A 20,000-nucleotide genomic window follows, 5' to 3' on the forward strand; every position below is an offset into this window, starting at 1 on the left:
AGTTCACTAGAGTCCCAATGTAGCAATTCCCTACCTCCAGATGTAGTTGCAACTAGCCCTCGACTAGGCCCCACATTTCCTTGACCAGTACCCCTGAAGGCATTTAAAGATGATCCCTGGGGACCCCCTCTCTCCAGTTCTCCATAGGAGTAATAAGGGTCACCATATGGATTAGAGTAAACTGCAGTAAGGGGCGTTGGCCTGGAACTAGGCCCATGATTGGCCAATGCCGTGTTGTAGCCTTGTGCATGTACCTGTCCATACAATCCTCTATTTAAATCTGGTGGCGTTTCATTAAGCTGAAAAAAGGAGCATCAGAAAATCAAGTTTGAGAGGTAATGTGAATTATTTGATTCAGAAAGCTCTATGGTTAAGTTAAAAGTACAGGGAATTCACTGAAATTCCTGTGTGTCACCAGACAGCATTATAATATTATGTCATGGTGTGAAGTCTGAGAACTGATGTCAATTTTCTTAACTTGGCTATCACTAAAGCTAACAGATATGAATACACATCGCATCCAATAATTTTTTTGTCACTGGTGAGACAATCACACATCATGATGACATGATAAAATTTATTTATGAAACATTCAGACAAATAGAAAGAATTATGAAGTGAAAAATTTGTCAGTTGTTGTAAACATCTTCTAGCAATTTCCCTCTCTCTATCTGTGTTAAGATAATAGGGCCTTCAAGAACTACCCCGCTGCAATCAATGAAAATGTCATTGCTTCACAGTGTTCTTAAGTTCATGTTGCTGTAAGTTGTAGATCTTAATGCTCTTCTCAAAGAAGGCTTCGCATAAATCTGGGTTAATTTGCCATGATCAATCAAACCTGCAACTCTCTTACGATTGTCGTGTATGTCAGAGAAAATGATGTAGCATTTGAAAACTTGTTTTAAAATGCTGTAACAATCGCAAGTCATGTCATAGCCTGTCATAAGCTTGTCGCATGTGACAAAAATCGTACTTTGTAAATCGGCCCTTGCAGTCAATCATAGCATTCTGAGCCCCCACATCTCACGGCCAGCCATTGGCTTAGACCTGTCTCGAAAAAAGTTAATCCACAAATAACTTAAGCAACTAATAGAGATTCACCAGAGAATTCATTGGCCTCCCACCATCTTGCTGAACCCCGAGGTGAAGCATTTTCTCCCTGTTGAAAAAAAAAACCCACTATGATTACTTTTACTTTTGAATGACATGGACGAATACTCAGCATCAGAGATTGTATATCGTTTTTAAAAGGATGCTGCCAAATCCCACATTTCATGTTGCCATTGTCAAAATGAATATTATTTTAACGTTAGTTTTGAAAGAATGTGTCTTTACTTCCTTTCATCTAGGAGGGGAAGGGCTGACCTTTTCTTGATATCTGCCTGCTCTTGCATTTGTTGTTGAAGATCCCTCTTGTACTGTTCCTTTTTCCGAGCTTGTGCACTTTTAGATTCCCCAGAGCCTAATTATACAACGATGCCTTTTAAAATTATTAATTTATGAGCCCTTGGAAAAGCTTCTGTAACAGAATAACTAACTCAAAATGGTTTCTCTTTTCTTGCGACAATTTTGAATATGTTTCAATATTATTATTCACTAGACCTCTACAAAGTAAAATGCACCCTTAAAACAAACCTCACCCCCGCTGAAAACAAAAACAGCTTACAGTACAGTACAGTACCTGGGCTAAAAGATAGAGCTGGTGGCTTTGAAGGCAAAACTGTGATTGTTAACTTAGGCAAGGTTGCCGAGCAAAACCAGCATTGGTCCCACGTAACGTTCAGCGCAGAAGCCAGCCAAGCAGTTGCCAGCGTAAAAAAAATCTCATACAGCAAGCAGCTGAGAATACACAGGTGGAGTGCAATCATTTCTTGAGAATCGCCAGAAATCACAAATTTTGCTAACATCGTTTTGCAAGAGTACAACTGCATATGATCCCACCATAATTTTGAATTAAAGCTTGCTGCATACCCAGATCAAAAGTTATTTTGCAAACCAGGCAAAAACAAGGCAGGCCTGGATAAAAACACATACGTACCTTCAGTTAACTAATTTAGTGTTTTCACTTACTTGATCAGTAACCTTGTTTTTCCATGGAAACAAAAGAAAACGTTTGCGTGATAATAGAGCTCAACTCCTACAGAATTAGTTAGGGACACCAACATGGCTGCTGTTTCATTATTTACGATCACCAACACATGTGGCTGCTGTGATGTCACATGAAAACACTCTATACATGTAGGTCAATATGTCTTAATTGTTGATATGTGATGGCAATATGAGGTAGGTAAACTGTCTCTCCGTCCTGTTAACACTATATGCAGTAAATAAGAAATATTTCTGACACTCACCACCTATAAATCCTGAACCCTCTAAAGGTACAGATTGGGATCTGATGACGCTATCTGTCTTACTTCTCTGGAATGACTCCTCTTTTGGAGGATCTCTGCTAAATTGATAAGCAAACACACAAGAGGTTCACGAGACAACCTTCACCCATCTTCTATCATGTGGCTATAGCCGTGAAGATCAAATTACTGCAGCCATCTTGAATAATTGTGATGTGTTACGGTTGCCCTTTTGTTCTGGCACAAAGAGCTTTGTCTAATAACAATAGGGCAACGCAACACATCGCAATTATTCGAGATATGCGATTCTAAAACTTATTTATTTTGGACAAAGACACTTTCTTTGAAAATACTTTAGACTGACTTTACTGTTAGTAATGGTTATTTCCTGTGATTTCAAGTTATTTTTTTGTTGAAGTGGAGGTTCCCTTTAATGACTGTACTGTGATCGTCTGTACTTCAACCTGCTTGAAAATGTTATGATTACACACCTTTCTGGTAAATGAGCACTATTTCGTCGTTGAGGTCTTTTCCCTTTCTTAGGAACCTGTAGGACAATAATAAATTTATATATAATTTATTATTGCTTAGGGAGCGTTCGATTGGCCGTATTCCGGAATAGGAATACATGGAATAGAAGTTAGAAATTCTTCGTTTTTGCGGGGATTCACATTAATATTGTCAAACATCTGATAAAATGCTATTTTAAACATAGCTTTATTATTCTTGTTGCTGCAAAACGCCATACACAGTGTTTTAAATCATCACTCCACGTATTCTTATTCCAGAATAGGGTCAATCGAACGCACCCTTAGATTTGAAAAACAAAATGTAATTATGTGTGCAGTGTTTCCAAAACTGTTCTTATAACAAAAACTACCTTTGATCAAAGAAATCTAAACTGCACTCAGTTTCAACCAAAAACAAAAACCACAATCTTTGTGACACCAAAGCCTTCTTTGTTTACATGTACAGTAGTCCAAATCTGGTACCACTTTTTACACCGCAAACTCCAAAAGGTAATCGATAAATCTTGGCACTGACAGTACTGAGAGCACTTTCGTTCCACCAAGTAGACTATGGGTACTCCAGTGTTTTAAGTTTTTAGTCTCCCTTAGTATTAAAAGCTTTTGTGCCTGCCTGCCTTCAGACTTATGATAATTCTAAGGGGCATGGTCCAGAATATTGAAATCTTTGTACAGTGGGTTAAATCTGTGAATTAAGATTAAATCAATTTCAACAAAATTTCCTTCCCTTGTGCATATGTCTGTGTATTGTATATTTTTTTTTTATGTTGCCCAACAGCATAAATTCTTAATAATACTCTTAATAAAAATCTCGAAAGATTGTTTGTTTTATGATTTGGTCACTTCTGATTTTGATCAAAACAATCCAACCACACATTGCTAGGGTCCTCCAGGTGATAAGGTCAACTCGTTAGGAATCACTTTACTAGGTCCATGATGCTCTGCTGTGATTGGTTGGTTCTCAGCAGCTGTGATTAAGTAATTGTCAGCCGTTTGGGCAACAAACGTGTTAAGCAGTTCGAATCGAACAACATATTTCACGAGCTATCGCTCTCGCTTGCGTGACAGTGGCAGTTCATTTTACTGCTTGCCCTTTAACACTTTTCATTCAACGACTACGGGACTGCGGACCGCGGTGGCAGTTCATTTTACTGCTTGCCCTTTAACACTTTTCATTCAAGGAACACGAGTGTCAAGTATTTATGAGTCAATGAGTCAATGAGTCAATGAGTCAACGAGTTAGTGCAGTTAATTAAACCATAAAATGAAAGCTAAAATTTCAGAGAGTGCTTAGGCCTAATCACTGAAACGAGGGCTTAGGGGTAATCAACAAATTATTGCTATATTGACTGTGAGTCCATTGACTCATTTGACTCATAAAACATGCGTTCTCAACGACTACAGGACTGCGGACCACGGTGGCAGTTCATTGTAGTTCTTGCCCTTTAACACTTTTCATTCAATGACTACGGGACTGCGGTGGCAGTTCATTTTAGTGCTTGCCCTTTCATTCAACGACTGCAGGACTGGAAGTTCACTTCACTGCTTGCCCTTTAACACTTTTCTTTTCATTCATCGACTTCAGGACTGCGGGCCGCGTTGGCAGCTTTTTTAAGTAGGACATTTGGTGGGCCGAGTATTCTGCAATTGCTCCCAATGCTTTGCAAAGTACCATTTGTTTTCTTGCGCAACATTACCGCAATTAATTCGGCCGCGGCATTCGGTTGCTTTCGTCTTTGCGTCGGTTGCGGTTTTCGTCCAACCTAGGTGATTTCGCGGTAAACACTATCGGCAAAGACGAGGTATTACCACCACCCTGCTAGCAGAGCCTTTCTTTTGCTTGCTCGATTTTGGCGTTCTCGCGAAAGAAAAAGACAAAAGGGGGCTCTGCTCGCAGGGTGTATTACCGCATGCAAATGCACTAATAGTTTCGAGCGGTACTGTACATCAGATGTGATCACAGAGAAATGATACTGTAATAAATTATTTATAGTGTATCATCTCACTTTGCCATGATGAACCACAAATTAACCTTTTTGGCATGGAGCATTTTTGTTTTCAATATTGTTACTTAGCTTTTTCTTACCAATTAGGGTTTTTTCCTGCTCATTAATTGTCTTTAATTTCACACTTGTTAGTTTCCTTTCTACGTAATACCGTCCATTAGTAAATAGGTTAGTGTATTAAGTGCCTATCACCTCAACACACTTTTCCAATATATTTATTCTCCGAAATCATCCCAAATACATGGTGTTGGTTTTAGAACATTTAGATTGAAATTTCACTCTTTCATTGGCTTTGAAAAATGGGAAAAGTGGTCATACCGTGATTAATAACCGAGCAATGAAAGGGAATGGGTTCGATACCGGGTTGACGTCACAAATTAATTTTCATAGCTGTTTTAAAAATATTTCCTCAATGCAAATTAATTTGTGACGTCAACCCGGTATCGAACCCATTCTCCTTCATTGCGCGGTTATGGATCAAAGTATGATCACTTTTCCCGTTTTTGAAAGCCAATAAAAAAGTGACATTTCAATCAAAAGGTTCTATAAACAACACCATGTATTTGGGACGATTTCTGAGAATAAATATATAGGAAAAGTGTGTTGAGGTGATAGGCACTTTAAGTGTAATACTGGACATGTGCTAGTTGGCACACATTTTAGTCAGTAAGTTTCAAAAGTTTCAAGTTCTAGCTTTAACGGTCATTCATTTGCTAGAGAGCTTCTAATTTCTTGTAACCGCATTTGACTAGTTAAATAATATGCAATGTTCATTTCAACTTGCTCTTTTCAGTATTGCATTGTTCCTTTCTTCTCGTCACTTTTATCTCCTACCTATGCTCTACCACCTTAAATTTTTATTTAGTTATTTTCAGTTAATACCTCACTTAATTTTTAATTTAATAAAAGATCCCATACGTATTCTTACTAAAATTTCGAATTTTTAAAGCATCCTTGCCAAGAGATTATCTATTGTGTATCAGGTCCAAATTTTCAGAGACAGCTCATCATGCAAATTGTGTACTTTCAATATAGGCAGGTATAAAAGTCAGATCGGATCAACTCAGATTGCTCACCTGGGATCGACCAAAAAAAATAAGGCCTCAAGAAATAACCCTAGCCCTAATCTTTAAAGTGCCCCTAACCCCAAAATATTTTTTTCGCTAAAATGAATCAGGAATAGACCTACTCCCCTTTTGACTCGGTTGTGAACAAAAGAATGATGCTTGGATTTTTGCAACTTTCAACGCCTATAAAATGACGATTTGTTAGAAAAATGAAAAAATGGCCGCAACGTGTTTCGAACAGGTGCAAAGATTCATTTTAGTGAAAAAAATATTTTGGGGTTAGGGGCACTTTAAGTTTACCTTGGTGAAATTGGCGCAAATGTCGAATAGTTGTGGCTTACAAAACGGTTTTTCACTCAATCTGAGGTGAGCGATCTGACTTGATCAGAGCTGGTCCGACTTTCAGTACTTTCTTCTTGGCTGACTGATTAGAAATCAATAGCATTGTGCTAACGAGGCAAAAATTGCAAACAAAGATTCCCCAATAGAATAATTATTTTGATACTTGCTTTTATCCATTCGTCTTCATCTTCCTCGTCATCAAAATAGTCAAGTCTTCCTCGTGGTTTTACCCAAGAGCTGGAAAATAACATTGTAAACATTGCTACATTTTAATGGCTGCACGTCAACAAACTATAGAGACAGACATGAAGCAGGCTCTGGTATACACTATATTACTTTCAAATTAACTCTAAGCAACAAACTATAGAGACACATGAAGCAGGCTGTGGTATACACTATATTACTTTATATTACTTTATATTTTTATAACATGATAATTGTAAACATTGTGAAATTTTAATGGCTGCATGTCAACAATCTATAGAGACAGACATGAAACAGGCTGTGGTGTACACTATATTACTAATGCATCTGTGGCGGTTAAGTCTGCGTAGCGACTTCCCCCAAGCTTTGGCATTGCTTGTGTCTTGCCATCTTATATCCTTGCCTTTATCTTGTCCGATCCAGCCTCTGCTGTGCTGGGGAGATAACAAAGGCTCTGCCAATACTCTTGTTCTATTCCCACGTTTGTGGGGGAATAAGTGAGGCTTTTAGTTTTTGCACCTATTATTAAGTCGCGTAAAAACCTGCCACAGGGCTGTGTCCCCCTCAATTACGCCATATTGTTATTTGTTGTCGTTACACTATCTAGTCGCGTTACACTCTACTCTTAGTTTAAATTATGGAATAGTGACATTAATAACGCTTTTACCGGCTGGTAAAACGCAGTTAATGGAACATGACACCCCTAGAGGGCAAGACTGCTTTCGTTCGTCACGCAATCCAGTAAGATAAATAATAGAACAATATTGAATGCTGAATTCATAAATGAATGTTCCCTTATTCTAGCAGTTAGTACAATCGCTATTCATGTCTGTATTTTAGCTTCTATCTTGCTGAGTAATCTAGTGATATATCTTAGCTTTTCCTAGATTGGTCCTTATATTTGTTAGCCCCATTCATGGCTGACAAGCCCGCCACGTGGCGTCTCTTTAGCTCGTAGTACAGCTGTACCTATTGGTCGAACTTTGAGACACCGTCTTGCTATATAAATCTCAATACACTGTAACAGGGCATAATCCTGGCAGCTTGCACGAGAGTACACAGTTTGTAACAATTTTGCTTTAAAATTTCCCACCCTCCCTCCCCGGGAGACGGGCTTTTGTTTGTTATTTGCCAATAAACTGGGGTCACTCCTTGTGGTCGGTTAAGTCTGCGTAGCGACTTCCCCCAAGCTTTGGCATTGCTTGTGTCTTGCCATCTTATATCCTTGCCTTTATCTTGTCCGATCCAGCCTCTGCTGTTCTGGGGGGATAACAAAGGCTCTGCCAATACTCTTGTTCTATTCCCACGTTTGTGGGGAAATAAGTGAGGCTTTTAGTTTTTGCACCTATTATTAAGTCGCGTAAAAACCTGCCACAGGGCTGTGTCCCCCTCAATTACGCCATATTGTTATTTGTTGTCGTTACACTATCTAGTCGCGTTACACTCTACTCTTAGTTTAAATTATGGAATAGTGACATTAACTATAAGCTTTTGAAATAACAAAATCTTGTGCCATAAGCAGCTAGCATTAAAACTGACCAAACTACTACAAAATTGACGTCCGCAAAGTTCGCTTGGGATTTAAAATAACTATTTACAAGCCTTAGGCTAATTTTTTTTTGAAAGGTAAAAAGCCAAAGTCACATTTTTGACATTCAGTCACCATCAGGGTATTAGAGTACCATCTGCTAGACCCATATTTTATATCATTTAGGTAATTCCCGATGGGAGAAGTTTTGCGACATAGGATTTGATTTGCCTATTTAAACTGGGTGTAGAATCCTTGAAAATATGGGTCTAGCGGATGGTACTCTAATACCCTGATGATGACTTAATGTCAAAAACGTTCAGTTTTTTCTCTTTTTAAAGAAAACCAAAAAAACTTTAAAAAAAACTAATACTGTTGTTTACTACAAAATTAACAAAATTAATTAACAAAAACAACTGTTACAACAAAAAATCACAAGTAGACATGACAGTAACAGATATCTTACAGTAACAGTTGTCATTATGATAATAAGAACTTATTTTACCCATCATCTAAGTCATCTTCGTCGTGAAAATGAACACGCCTAAAGAAAGAAAAGAAAACAAGAAGAAATAAGTACAATAGTCATGTATTTTTCGTTGATTTGATAAAAGAGAAAAAAAAAACATGTATCAACTCACTTTAAATTGCAGCAAAAAGTGCAACTAAAATTAAAGATGTTGAGTCAAACTATGACGTCAAAAAATGGACCTACAGTAGTTACTAAAGATGTTGGATCTGTCCAAATGCCAATCCATTCTTAGCCTTTTTTGTGCTAGTGCACTGTAAGTGCACTACACACTATGTCACCAGGTTGTAAGAGTGTAATCAAGACGTCAGCCTTGAGGCCAATGTTTCTTGATTCCCTCTTATTTTCTTCAATCTTTCTGGGTCTAGTATTTTGCTAGTAACCACATGTCTTCTCAGGGGACCATTAATTTTTTCTAAGACATCTACCATTGCACTATAATGATAAATGGTACCAATTTGAAAACAATATTGTGTACTATAAGTGCTACATATTATGCAAAGGCAACTTGAATCTCCTGGGAGACAAAACACAGCTCAGTTGACAATATGGAATAAAGCGCTGTGTTACTGCACAACCACACATGCAATGCGTCCTATTTTTGTTTATTCTTACAGAACACAATTTTAGGATAATATTATTCTTAGTGTGTTATCTTTGTTAGAGGCTAAATTTGTGTGGTAACTGATCACAGATTTTGACTTCCTTTTGCAGTTGTAGGATTGTCCCTGGTTAGGATTCCTCTTGTTAACAAAATTAATCTAGTAGGTTTATTTTGGATGCTGAAACCCAATTAAGTGGTGATGGCAGTATGTTTTCACAAAGACAAAAGTGTATAAATCTGTCACTCCACCCATACCATGTATAACCCCTGGTTGTTAAAATAAAGATAATTAGTTTTTTGTTTGTTTCACAATGTGGTCACTTGCGATGTAGATTAAGACATTGCTGGTCATCTTTAGCTAGGCAATGAGGTCCACTGGTTATAATGTCACCTATAAAGCAGGATGATCTTAGTGTGATCTATCAAAATGTTGTGATCTACATCACAAGAAAATTGATGAAATTTGTACTTCACCATGATAAAATAATCGCAACTTCTTTCAACCCAAGTTTACTCCCTGAGAGTGATACTTGCAGATTTTACTTGTCTAACACCAGATGATTTTATTTGCCAACCGGCAGTGATCAGCGGTGAATGGGTCAATGACGTTATTTCCATTGTATCTCAAAAAATGAAATCTGGTTAAAATGATTTCACCTCAAAATAAAACTACAAATTATTTTTGCCAAAACATTCAAATGCAAATTATCAGACTTTCAAAACATACTGCTTAAACTCTAGTGTTTTTGCATGGTGTGATTATTGCATTTTATGGATTGAGCCTGAAAAGCAATCTGCAGTTCAAATAATATAATTTATACATGTACTTTAAGAGGCAGAGGCAGTGAAACTGACTCAGTGGTTAGGGCACTAATGCCTTGAGATCCGGAGATCCCAGGTTAAAGACTCATTCAGAATACTCAGTCGTTAAAATTGATCCTGGAAGTCCCTACAGAGTTCAACTTCTTGGCAGCACTGGGAAAAGGCCAACTGGTTTGCCCCACAGGGGAGTAGTCAAGTACGGTATGTATGTGTGAATATAAAGACTACTATCAAATCTATAGTCTCATATCTCTCTACTAACTTTGATTCAAAGCTCTTTTCCCTGCGGGCTCTTGGTCGATTTCTGCTGTAGCTCCACTGGAAAACAGAAAGACTTAATCACTGATAAATTCATTGATAGTAATTTGGGACCAGTAAATTTATATAGTTACATGTAAGTCGAGCAGTTGAGGATAGAACGAATTTATTGTCTCATGAGGGAATCATGAGACAAATACTGTACACTCATGGAAATGTCACCTTAAACATCATTTACTCACTCGCTTAAAATTTCAGCTTGTAAACGCAGCTTATTATATATGCAAAACACAATTTTAAAAGTCTGAAAGTCCGAAACTCCCATGCTTCATATTAAATCAGCCCCATACACATGAACTGCATTTCTTAGACTATTGGGTCTTTGACATAATTTTCTCCTTGGATCCCGCTCTCTCAAGATTTTAAAGTTAGTAATGGACAGGTGTCTTTTTGAAATCAAGGCTAAAAACTTAGGTCACTTAATGTTTAGTTAACATAGTTCTGAAATCCAAGAAAAATAAAAATTGATATTTTTGGTCACAGTAGCACTTTAAAAACTAATAATAATAATTAATTATAGTTACTGTTTGTAATAAGAATACTCTTACATCATCATACTCATCGTCATATCTCCTGCTCAGATATCCATCACTTCTTGAAGTCTCCTTGTATTGGGGTGCGTCCAACCGTGAAGGCCTATGTCTATAGTAAAGCAAAGCACTGTACTGAGTAACTCATAATGTCAGGTCAGGTTGTTGAGGCAGTGCAACTGCCTGAGGTCTTAACCCTTTAGCCCCTACGACTTGCCCCATGGACAGGAATTTAAAATAATTATTTTATTGCCTGGCATTAAGGCCCTGCTTTAAGAGTACACTATACTTGTAACATCACGTAATTCCCTGGCACCAGTAGGACCAGCTTGTTTGCTTTGGAATCAAGACGCAACATACACTGTACTCAAATCTACTTCAAATTGAGAACAGGCTTAGTTTCTCTGTAAACTGTGGTCTTGTGCTAGTACATGAAGGTAAGTATTAGGGATGCATGAAAATTTGGTTCCATGAAATAAACCAGGAAAAGCAAATTGAGCACCACACATGGTAATGATAGGGTGATTAAAGAGCCGATGTTTAGAAACAGGGCTAATACATTGGGCTACATTGTAAATACATCAGTTTTCTAAACTCCCCAAAGTGGTTAATTTTTTTTCTAAACTCAAGTGATAGAACCAAATTTAATGAACCAAATGATAATGGCCCATCAGGCCGGCACTTATCTCCGGTTTCTGTAGCATGAAGCGACTAGGAGTATTTCTACTCCCCCCTGGATGGGATGCTAGTCCATCGCAGGGTTACCCCCAGCATTAAATTTGCCAGTACCCATTTATACACCATAGTAGTTGTCCTTTTTTCTTGGAAATGAGACGTTTGCTTAAAAATTATAACGATTCTCAAACAAACTTGATAGAAGTTATGCATCTTCACTATTTTTCTGCTCTTTCCAATATTACATTTAACTTTTACTCAGATCAGTACTAGTAAAATTTGTAGTGCCTCTCGAAAGTCTGAGTTTGAATATTCAAAAACTCAAGCCAACCTTCCTTTCAAACAGATACATGTATATTTACCGAAATATTAATTACCAGTATTACTCGTTGGGTGCCCCTGTAAAAAGATTATTGATACATGTTACTGTACACAGTTTTGATTCCTTAAATTAAAATTAATACCTTTCAGGACCAAAGTCTGAATCATCACCTCTGCAACGTGAGAAAAATTAATCTCACTCAGTCACTGAGCTCATAACACTATGAACTCACTAGTACCAACAAGCAGTTACTAGGACAGTTAGCTTTTACTGACCCACACACAGTAACTAAGGGACTGTAGAGCATTCTTGCAAGGAAAAATTCAAACATTTTAAACCATGCTTGTACTTATAAATTTACTGTTCAAAATTTTCAAAAAGCTGTCAATTTTTTTTTCCTCTAGTAGATTATTATACCTTTGTTGTATCGGGGTTTCAATGTTTCCAGCTTCCCTTCCTTACACCTTACTGTATGTGGGCTCCAAAAATTAAAATCTCTTGTTTCTTACAGTACAGGCTGCAGGAATAGCAGCACTTACACGCCCGTAAAATGCTTGCAATATGGCGTCTTTACGCGCAAAATACACACGCATTATTAAGAGATACTTAAATTCTACTGTAACCTGTAATATTAACTTGCACTGTAGGTCTGACCTGTATCTTCTTTCCTGTGCACGCTTCCTTTGAAGAAGATCCTCATACGATTCAAACAGATTCTCTGGTTTTCTACTTCCATCTACGAAAGAGTGACAAATTTTAATCTGTGCCATTAAAGCCTGATTCAGTATTGCAGGCAGATTGTTCACCAGTCAGAAATAATTTATTTTGATGACTTCCAGTAGTCAAAGACTATCAAGGGACTACATGTTACTAGCGGTACCGGTACTTACATCTTCCACTGTTGTCATAAACTCTTTCCGAATCCTGTAAACATGAAACCACAAAATTTATGATATTAACATTTATAATTATTTGCAATGGGTAAAATATTTCAATTTAACGAGTCTGTTCCAGACTCCCAGATAGTCAGGAAAACAAAAACAACTATGTGTGGAAAACGAGAGAGGGCTTGGGCCCCTGCTGCGCCTCGACCCAAGCCCCCACTCGTTTTTCACATGCAGTTGTTTTCATTTTCCCAACTATCTGGGAGCCTGGAACTAGCTACAATTTAACCTATTCACCTCCGAACTGGCCCCCATCGATAAGTGAAATTGTCTGGCAAATTAGACTGTAACTGTCACTCTTAGTAGAGAAAGGTTTAAGTAAAGGGGACATCTTGTTTAAGTGGAAGTACAGTGTAGAGTTTTGATATTGCAACAAGTTATCCCATTGACTCCTGGGGCCCGTTTCTCGAAAGTCCTGAAACTTTACAGGCCATTTTTCGGGTGTCACCATTCCCACTGTATCTCAAGAACGGATAGGATTTAAGTCATCACACCTCACAATAATTTTTATTTTTGTTACCTTTAACCCATTGACTCCCAGGGGTTCCCCATTGACGAGTAAAATTGTCTGGCGATAGACAGAGTAAAATACTATGTCTGGCCGGTTTCGGCCGGTTCGGACGTCAATGGGTTAAAACATGTTAAAAGATCGGCGTTCCAAAACAAGCAGTTGCCAGTTTCGCAAATGGCTTTACGGGCCCGAAAAGTTATCAGGACTTTTGCTGGAAGCATGGTTGGCACTAACCAGCATTAAATACCATGGAAACCAGAGGTTTTGATACATGTACCTCTTAACCAACGGTTAGTGCTAACCAGCCTTAGAGAAACCTGCCCCTGGGAGTGAGACTAAACAGATTTCACTCTGTCTAATGCCAGACGATTTGACTTGTCAACTGGGGGCATCCTAGGGTATTTTAGGCGTCAATGGAAGAGGACATAGTTGTTGAGTAGAGGTACAGAGGTTGTTAACCCATTGACTCCTGAACCGTTCCCATTGACGAGTAAAATCGTCTGGAATTAGACAGACTAAGTAAAATCTACGAAGTCTCACTCCCAGGGGTCCATGGATTAACCCTTTAACTCCCAAGAGTGCCACTTATAGATTTTACTCTGTCTAACGGTCTCTATGGCCAGATTGCCTCAAGGGATTTTTTTTTGCACAAATTTTCACAGAGCTCTGTATGCATCTATGGCTTGACAAAAGATTGACAAATGATTGACAAATCTATGGATTGACAAACGAAGTACTCAAGTGCCAAATAGACCACATGGTAGAGCTAGCGAGATGTGACCCTTGAAGGCTTCTTAAGGGAGACCACATAGATGCAAGGAGCTCAAACATTGATTGCATGTCTCAATATTCCGAAATTATTATGAAAATGGAAAAGGAAAATTACATTGCATGAAAAGTTTTTGATCCAGAAAGCAAGGATACAAGTAAGTAGGCCAGGACAAGAAGGGACAACTATTCATCACCAAAATACAACATCATAATTCTGCAGCTTTCAGGATTAATTTTAGTATATTATATGAATGTAAAATAATAAAAAAATGTAAATGCTTAGTTTATAGTGGAAGTGCAATTAGCTATTAAAATTAAGCGTAGTTCACAGGCACCCCACTTTTAATAATGTGTGAGTAGATGTAACTTAATAATTATTAAGAAGCCCAACTGGCAGGAGACAACCAGTTGGCTATTTACAAAGCGTGGTAGAGTTGAATCCGGGACAACCGGAAACAAATCCAAACCAGAGGTATAAACGGGATTTGAACCCGGGACAACTGCATGCATGCAAACCCAAAGCTTTAACCACTGGACCATGCAGCCTTCCTGTACTTCCGTACTTCTCAATGTACATTAAACAAAGTGGCCACTTTCTTCCCTGACAACAAACTTACATCTAAGTTTTCCTTCCCCTTCCTTCTGCTTCGATTCAAATAATCACCACTATCATTTTCATCTCGTCTTGATTGTTTCTAAAACAAAACCACACACAGACACTTTTTTTTGTAATCTGAGCTACAACGTCAGAGGTTGTGATGGACAAGATAAAAAAACAGTACATTCTTATTGGAGGAGCCAAAGTGGTGTAGTACTTTACAGGCCAGACTAACCCAATGTAAACCCAAGACTAAACCCCAGACTAATCCCAAGCTCTGACCCAATGTATTTCCTAAGAAAAGATCTCTATTCCACACTGTCTCTCTTCACCTATAGTCTGAGACAAAATTCCTTGGAACCATACACAAATATACAGATCTGAAGCTTTCGTGGATCACTCTCCCCTCAAATAATTGTTGTTTGCATGTGAGTTAATTTTGATTTTGATTTTTTTTTTGTTTGTTTAATATTTAACAATTATTCACCTCAGGCTCAGTGATTATCAGTTGAGCCTGAGGCGAATAATTGTTTTACCATGTATGAATACACGGATGATTATTTCAAAAAAGAGAAAAAAAAAACATTTCAATGCGATTTTGTATAATCACCTGTGTATTCCCAGGTGGAAATCTTATTAAGATCTTACCAAGATTCTTAATAAGTTTCTTATTAAGATCTTACCAAGATTCTTAATTAAGATTCTTACAAGATCTTGTAAGATTCTTGTTAAGATCTTACAAGATCTTGCAAGATTCTTACAAGATCTTGTAAGATTCTTAACAAGATTCTTAAAAGATCTTGTAAGAATCTTGCAAGAATCTTATAAAATCTTAGTCAAGATCTTAGATAAGATCTTGTAAGAATCTTGTAAGAATCTTATAAGATCTTGTAAGAATCTTGTAAGAATTGTGTAAGATCTTAGTCAAGATCTTAGATAAGATCTTGTGAGAATCTTGTAAGAGTCTTATAAGATCTTAGACAAGGATCTTGTAAGAATCTTGTACAATCTTAGATAAGATCTTGTGAGAATCTTGTAAGATTCTACCCAAGATCTTATCTAAGATCTTGTAAGGTGTTGAAGTATCTATAAATGGCTAACATCTTCCAAGATCTTGTTCCAGAATCTTACAAGATCACCAATGATAAACTTACAAATAATTATAGGGGTTTTATTCGGGTACAACAAAGCATTGTATTTTTGGAGTTGTTTTGTTTTATTTTGTTTAACATAATCTGCACTCCAGTACTAAACTGCAGAAAGAACCAAATATTGTATATGTAACTTTTTACAAAAAGATCCAAATCTTGCACTGGCTTCTTATTAGTAAATTCGTAAAAAATGTAGCAATATTTTTACAAATCAAACATGCTGCTTTCCTGGTGTCATTATTGCAAATTACAGTCAATTCCAATAACTTGAACTCTGTTCACAAAAAGTAATCACTTTCATTTCCCTTGAGGTAATTGCTAGTCTTAACTCAAAATAATTATTTTCCCCTTTAATGCTACCTTACAAAGTGATGCTGACCAATATTATTCTTTTGTGTACTTTATTGAAAAGCTTAACAATTCCAACAGAAAAGAAATAACCATATGACTATTGTTAAGTCTCAAAATTAATTCATAACCAAAATTGTCATCGAGCTAAAGCACTAAGTTGCCATGAAAAGTCAAGTTAATACATGGGTGCACAAAGATTGCTGTACGTCTGTCAAATGTGTAACAATATTACTTTCCAGACTTGTTGAAACTACAGTACTGAACCTGAAAATCAAACCACTATTGCACTGACAATACATTTGTTGAACTTTTTCTTAAAAAAAAAATCAGTTTCAAACCCATAATTGGCAGTCTGTCTTCATTTAGTTATAACTCTAGTGTCTTAAACTATGGGATTGCTACGTATTTGGTACATTGTAGTACTCCATAGATACCCCATATGATCTAGTATAGGAATGATATAGCTCAGCCCCATACCAATACCACATGATCTCTGACCCCTCACTTTGGGAATGCTACATACGTGGCAGCACTCCATCCAATTCCCACATTATCCAGGCACACTGGTATATGGTATGGGAATGCTATGGGGATTTCATGGTAACGTCCCTTACAATTCCCATATCATGCTGGCCCATAATAATGATATGGCAATCAATGAAATGGTAAACTTCCATGCATACAATCTCCACATTATTGTCTAGGTACATGTATGCTGCATCTGGTATGGGAATGAAATGACTTTTCACACAATTCCCGTCCTGTCCCATATATTCAGTGAACAGCTGTGATTCTTCCTAGTCTTGGACTACAATCAGTCAATTCACTGGTCAGTTTTCTGAAGTAATAAGGTCCTTTAATCAACATACAAACAAGTAGCACAGTTTCACATTCAGCTTCAATGGGTATTAATTAATTTATGTACAGATCATTACATTTCAGCAACTGCAAAAACTAAAAATATATAATATATATATATATCCTGCTCCTGTAAAATAATATTCCAGCAAATCAGAGATGTGGTGGAAACTACAAAAAATCCATTACAGTCAAGCTATTAACAGTAACAGTTACTACCATAGCTCACAGGCAAAAAGTAGAATACAGAGTCTGAAAGACAAAGGAAGGGCAAATGAAATTAAACAGTAACTAGTTTTAAAAAGTGTTATGGTGAAACAAAATCTAAAACTGAACCATAACATATAAATCGGTGCCTGTAACATACTGCTAGGGATAACCCTAAAATGGAGTAGCCCGACATCCAAGGAGGTAGCAATAATCTCATTCACTTAATGGGTCTGAAACCAGGAATGTTTAGGTGGTGTGCACCCCAGTAGCTTGTGTCCAACTTTGCCTTCTGCGTTGACCAACTCCTACATGTAGATACACGTAGCTTGATAGTGCAGTGGTAGAGCCGCATGGTGTGCAGTGTAATGTATGGCTATGGGTTCGATCAATGTTCAAGCCTAGATTTCTTATGGCTTTTCCACAACTGCTTAAAGGGGCTGTGTCACGGCATTGCAGTTCATTTTGTCTAGTTTTACCAATATAATACTCACTATGCCACTTAACGTTCACCCAGAAATCATTCATTTTAATTTAAAGAACAAATTAAAACTTACCGGTAGTAACAAAATTTTTTTGTCAAGCCTTCATAACTTAAGTTACAAACAAAAAAGATACCCTTTGAAAAACTGTTAGATAGGCTACAACAGTTTTCAAAAACTCCAATAATTGCAATTATTGTTTATCCATTTTAATCTTCTTCAATTTTGCCCACCCCCAACTCCTTTGCAGTTGCTGTTTTATTCAACCCTTCATTCACTGTTTTAAGTAGTTAATGTTACACTTCGCTTGATTTGGTTGCCAGTTCTTCGTCACTAAATTTGGGTAATGACACAGCCCCCTTAAGTTGTTCCCTCAAGTGGGATGATCTTTTGCTTTAGAAAGGCTGATAGTGACATCAAAACATCAATCTCTACCCCAGAGCTCTTCTCTTAACTGAGGAAGAGAAGAGCTCTGGGGAACCCTGAAACAAACACTATCTTCTCATTGGTTTTCATGACGAACAACCAAAAGCGTCTCCAATTGGTGCATTCCTGTTAGCACGAGGAGTGAGCAGGCGTCGTAAGACCTTCAAATAGCCAAATTTTGGCTATAAGAACTCTACGGCACATGTTCTCCTACATAGAGTTTTCCAGAGCCTTGCGTCAATCCGAGACACTCGTGACGAGAATGACCAATACGTACACTGCACATGCATTGGTGCTAAGTCTAAAATTTAAAACAAGGTATTTGATACTCACTTCCGTAGAATTGTACCCAGAAACAGGTGGTTTTCTGTTGTCCAGCAAAATGGGATCAACTTTTCCAGATGAACGGAAGTTTTTCTTACAAAAGAGAGAACAATGTTGAAAAGAGTTACTAAGTAATAAATGATTGCAGAAAAAATATAATTTTGTTTAATGTCACCCTTGAGCATTAACTTTGGTATAACAGTGTGGCTGATAAAAATTAATAGACATGTACTAGAAGACGTCCAAGGAGAAGGAATGATCCTGTGGGCCACCCTTCTTCACACTCTTAAGAATTATGTTAGGGCATAGCTCAATGACAAGACACATTGGATCTCGTTCAAATTATTCATCCCCACCCTCTGTCACAAAAACTTCAAACTATTATTAACCCATTGACTCCTAAAATTTATAACTATAACAGAATCATCAAAAATGAATTTCCAGTGCCATACATACATGTATGTAATAGCTTAAATGTCTAGGAGTGAGTGTGCTTGATTGGTTGTAGTTCTTCAGACGTCTCCTGGGTTTACTCCTCACTACCCACAAGCAGACATGGGAAGGACTGTAAATATTGTCGAACATTTCGACAAGTCAAATACCTCTGCAAGATACTTTCTATACTCTTCCTTCCTCTCTTGCCGTAACTTCTCTTGATGTTTTTCATAACCACCCAGTTTCAGACCTCCAATGCTGTTGTCTTCTTCAAGTCCTAACAAAGAATAATAATTTCTATCTTAGTGCAACTGACCTCAACCTATTTTTCTCACAAAAGTTGATTTTTAACGCTTCATAACACTCATGTATAGCTGTACACTGTAGCCTTCTTACTTTTCTGCTGCTGTGCAATTTACAACAAAGTTTAATTTTTGTGCTGACCTACGCAATTTACAAAAAATCTCAGCAATGGACTCAAGTCTTGCACTACACCTTCAGCGCAGTTCAGTCTTGGATGCAATGATTGAGTATTGAGTTTTATATTGGTCCATTTATAGAGAAAAGGAAATATTTTTGCTATTAGGACCTTGATGAATAAAACCCCTTCATCCATGTACTTGTCTACAGACCCATAAAATAGCAAATTAAAGTTGTGTGACCTGTGTAGCAAATAATGTTATTGTTGATCTACACCTACATCAGGGGCGCAGCATGGTTTGTCCGTTTAGGTACACACATATAGGTGAAGTGAAACGAGAGCCGAAGGCACGAGCCTCTAGGGTGGTCTGGGAGTATGCTCCCAGTAAATAAGTCAAATAAATAAAACAATTTTTTTTAGATTTTCGAGGTATGCACATGCGCACATGCGTATATGATAGCTATCCCCCTGTACATGTATACAAGCATTTGCAGTACCTTTGACTTTTGACCTTGGCTCAGAACTTGGAGCAGGATCTCCTTGAAAGTGCCTTCATGGAGAAAATAAATTTACAGTATCAATTAAAAAAGAACAACTGGTCATTTCATAGGTTTTGAATGCTTAAACCTGATGTCTGACAAGTAAACTACAGGTAAATGAACTGTGAATGACGTGCTACCATTAAAACTTTGCTGCCTT

At 37.4% G+C, this 20,000-nt stretch overlaps 1 protein-coding gene across 3 annotated transcripts in view; it reads right to left on the reverse strand.

Annotated features, from left to right (window-relative positions):
* Positions 1–20,000, reverse strand: part of LOC138045471 (centrosome and spindle pole-associated protein 1-like) — a 47,988-nt gene that overhangs the window by 26,397 nt on the left and 1,591 nt on the right. For 2 of the 3 annotated variants that reach the window (XM_068891987.1, XM_068891989.1), the window contains exons 3-18: positions 19,799–19,851; positions 19,048–19,157; positions 18,455–18,538; positions 14,666–14,743; positions 12,713–12,746; positions 12,477–12,558; positions 11,965–11,994; positions 10,844–10,937; positions 10,240–10,295; positions 8,528–8,566; positions 6,458–6,527; positions 2,840–2,895; positions 2,352–2,449; positions 1,366–1,462; positions 1,102–1,159; positions 35–299 (exon numbers count right to left, since the gene is read on the reverse strand). In XM_068891987.1, the coding sequence (XP_068748088.1) occupies positions 35–299; positions 1,102–1,159; positions 1,366–1,462; positions 2,352–2,449; positions 2,840–2,895; positions 6,458–6,527; positions 8,528–8,566; positions 10,240–10,295; positions 10,844–10,937; positions 11,965–11,994; positions 12,477–12,558; positions 12,713–12,746; positions 14,666–14,743; positions 18,455–18,538; positions 19,048–19,157; positions 19,799–19,851 (1,304 nt within the window). The remainder of the gene's footprint in view (positions 1–34; positions 300–1,101; positions 1,160–1,365; positions 1,463–2,351; positions 2,450–2,839; positions 2,896–6,457; positions 6,528–8,527; positions 8,567–10,239; positions 10,296–10,843; positions 10,938–11,964; positions 11,995–12,476; positions 12,559–12,712; positions 12,747–14,665; positions 14,744–18,454; positions 18,539–19,047; positions 19,158–19,798; positions 19,852–20,000) is intronic. The other variant, XM_068891988.1, reaches the window with a different exon arrangement.

The sequence above is a fragment of the Montipora capricornis genome, chromosome 4 (genome assembly GCF_036669925.1).
Source record: "Montipora capricornis isolate CH-2021 chromosome 4, ASM3666992v2, whole genome shotgun sequence".
Lineage (NCBI taxonomy): Eukaryota > Metazoa > Cnidaria > Anthozoa > Scleractinia > Acroporidae > Montipora > Montipora capricornis.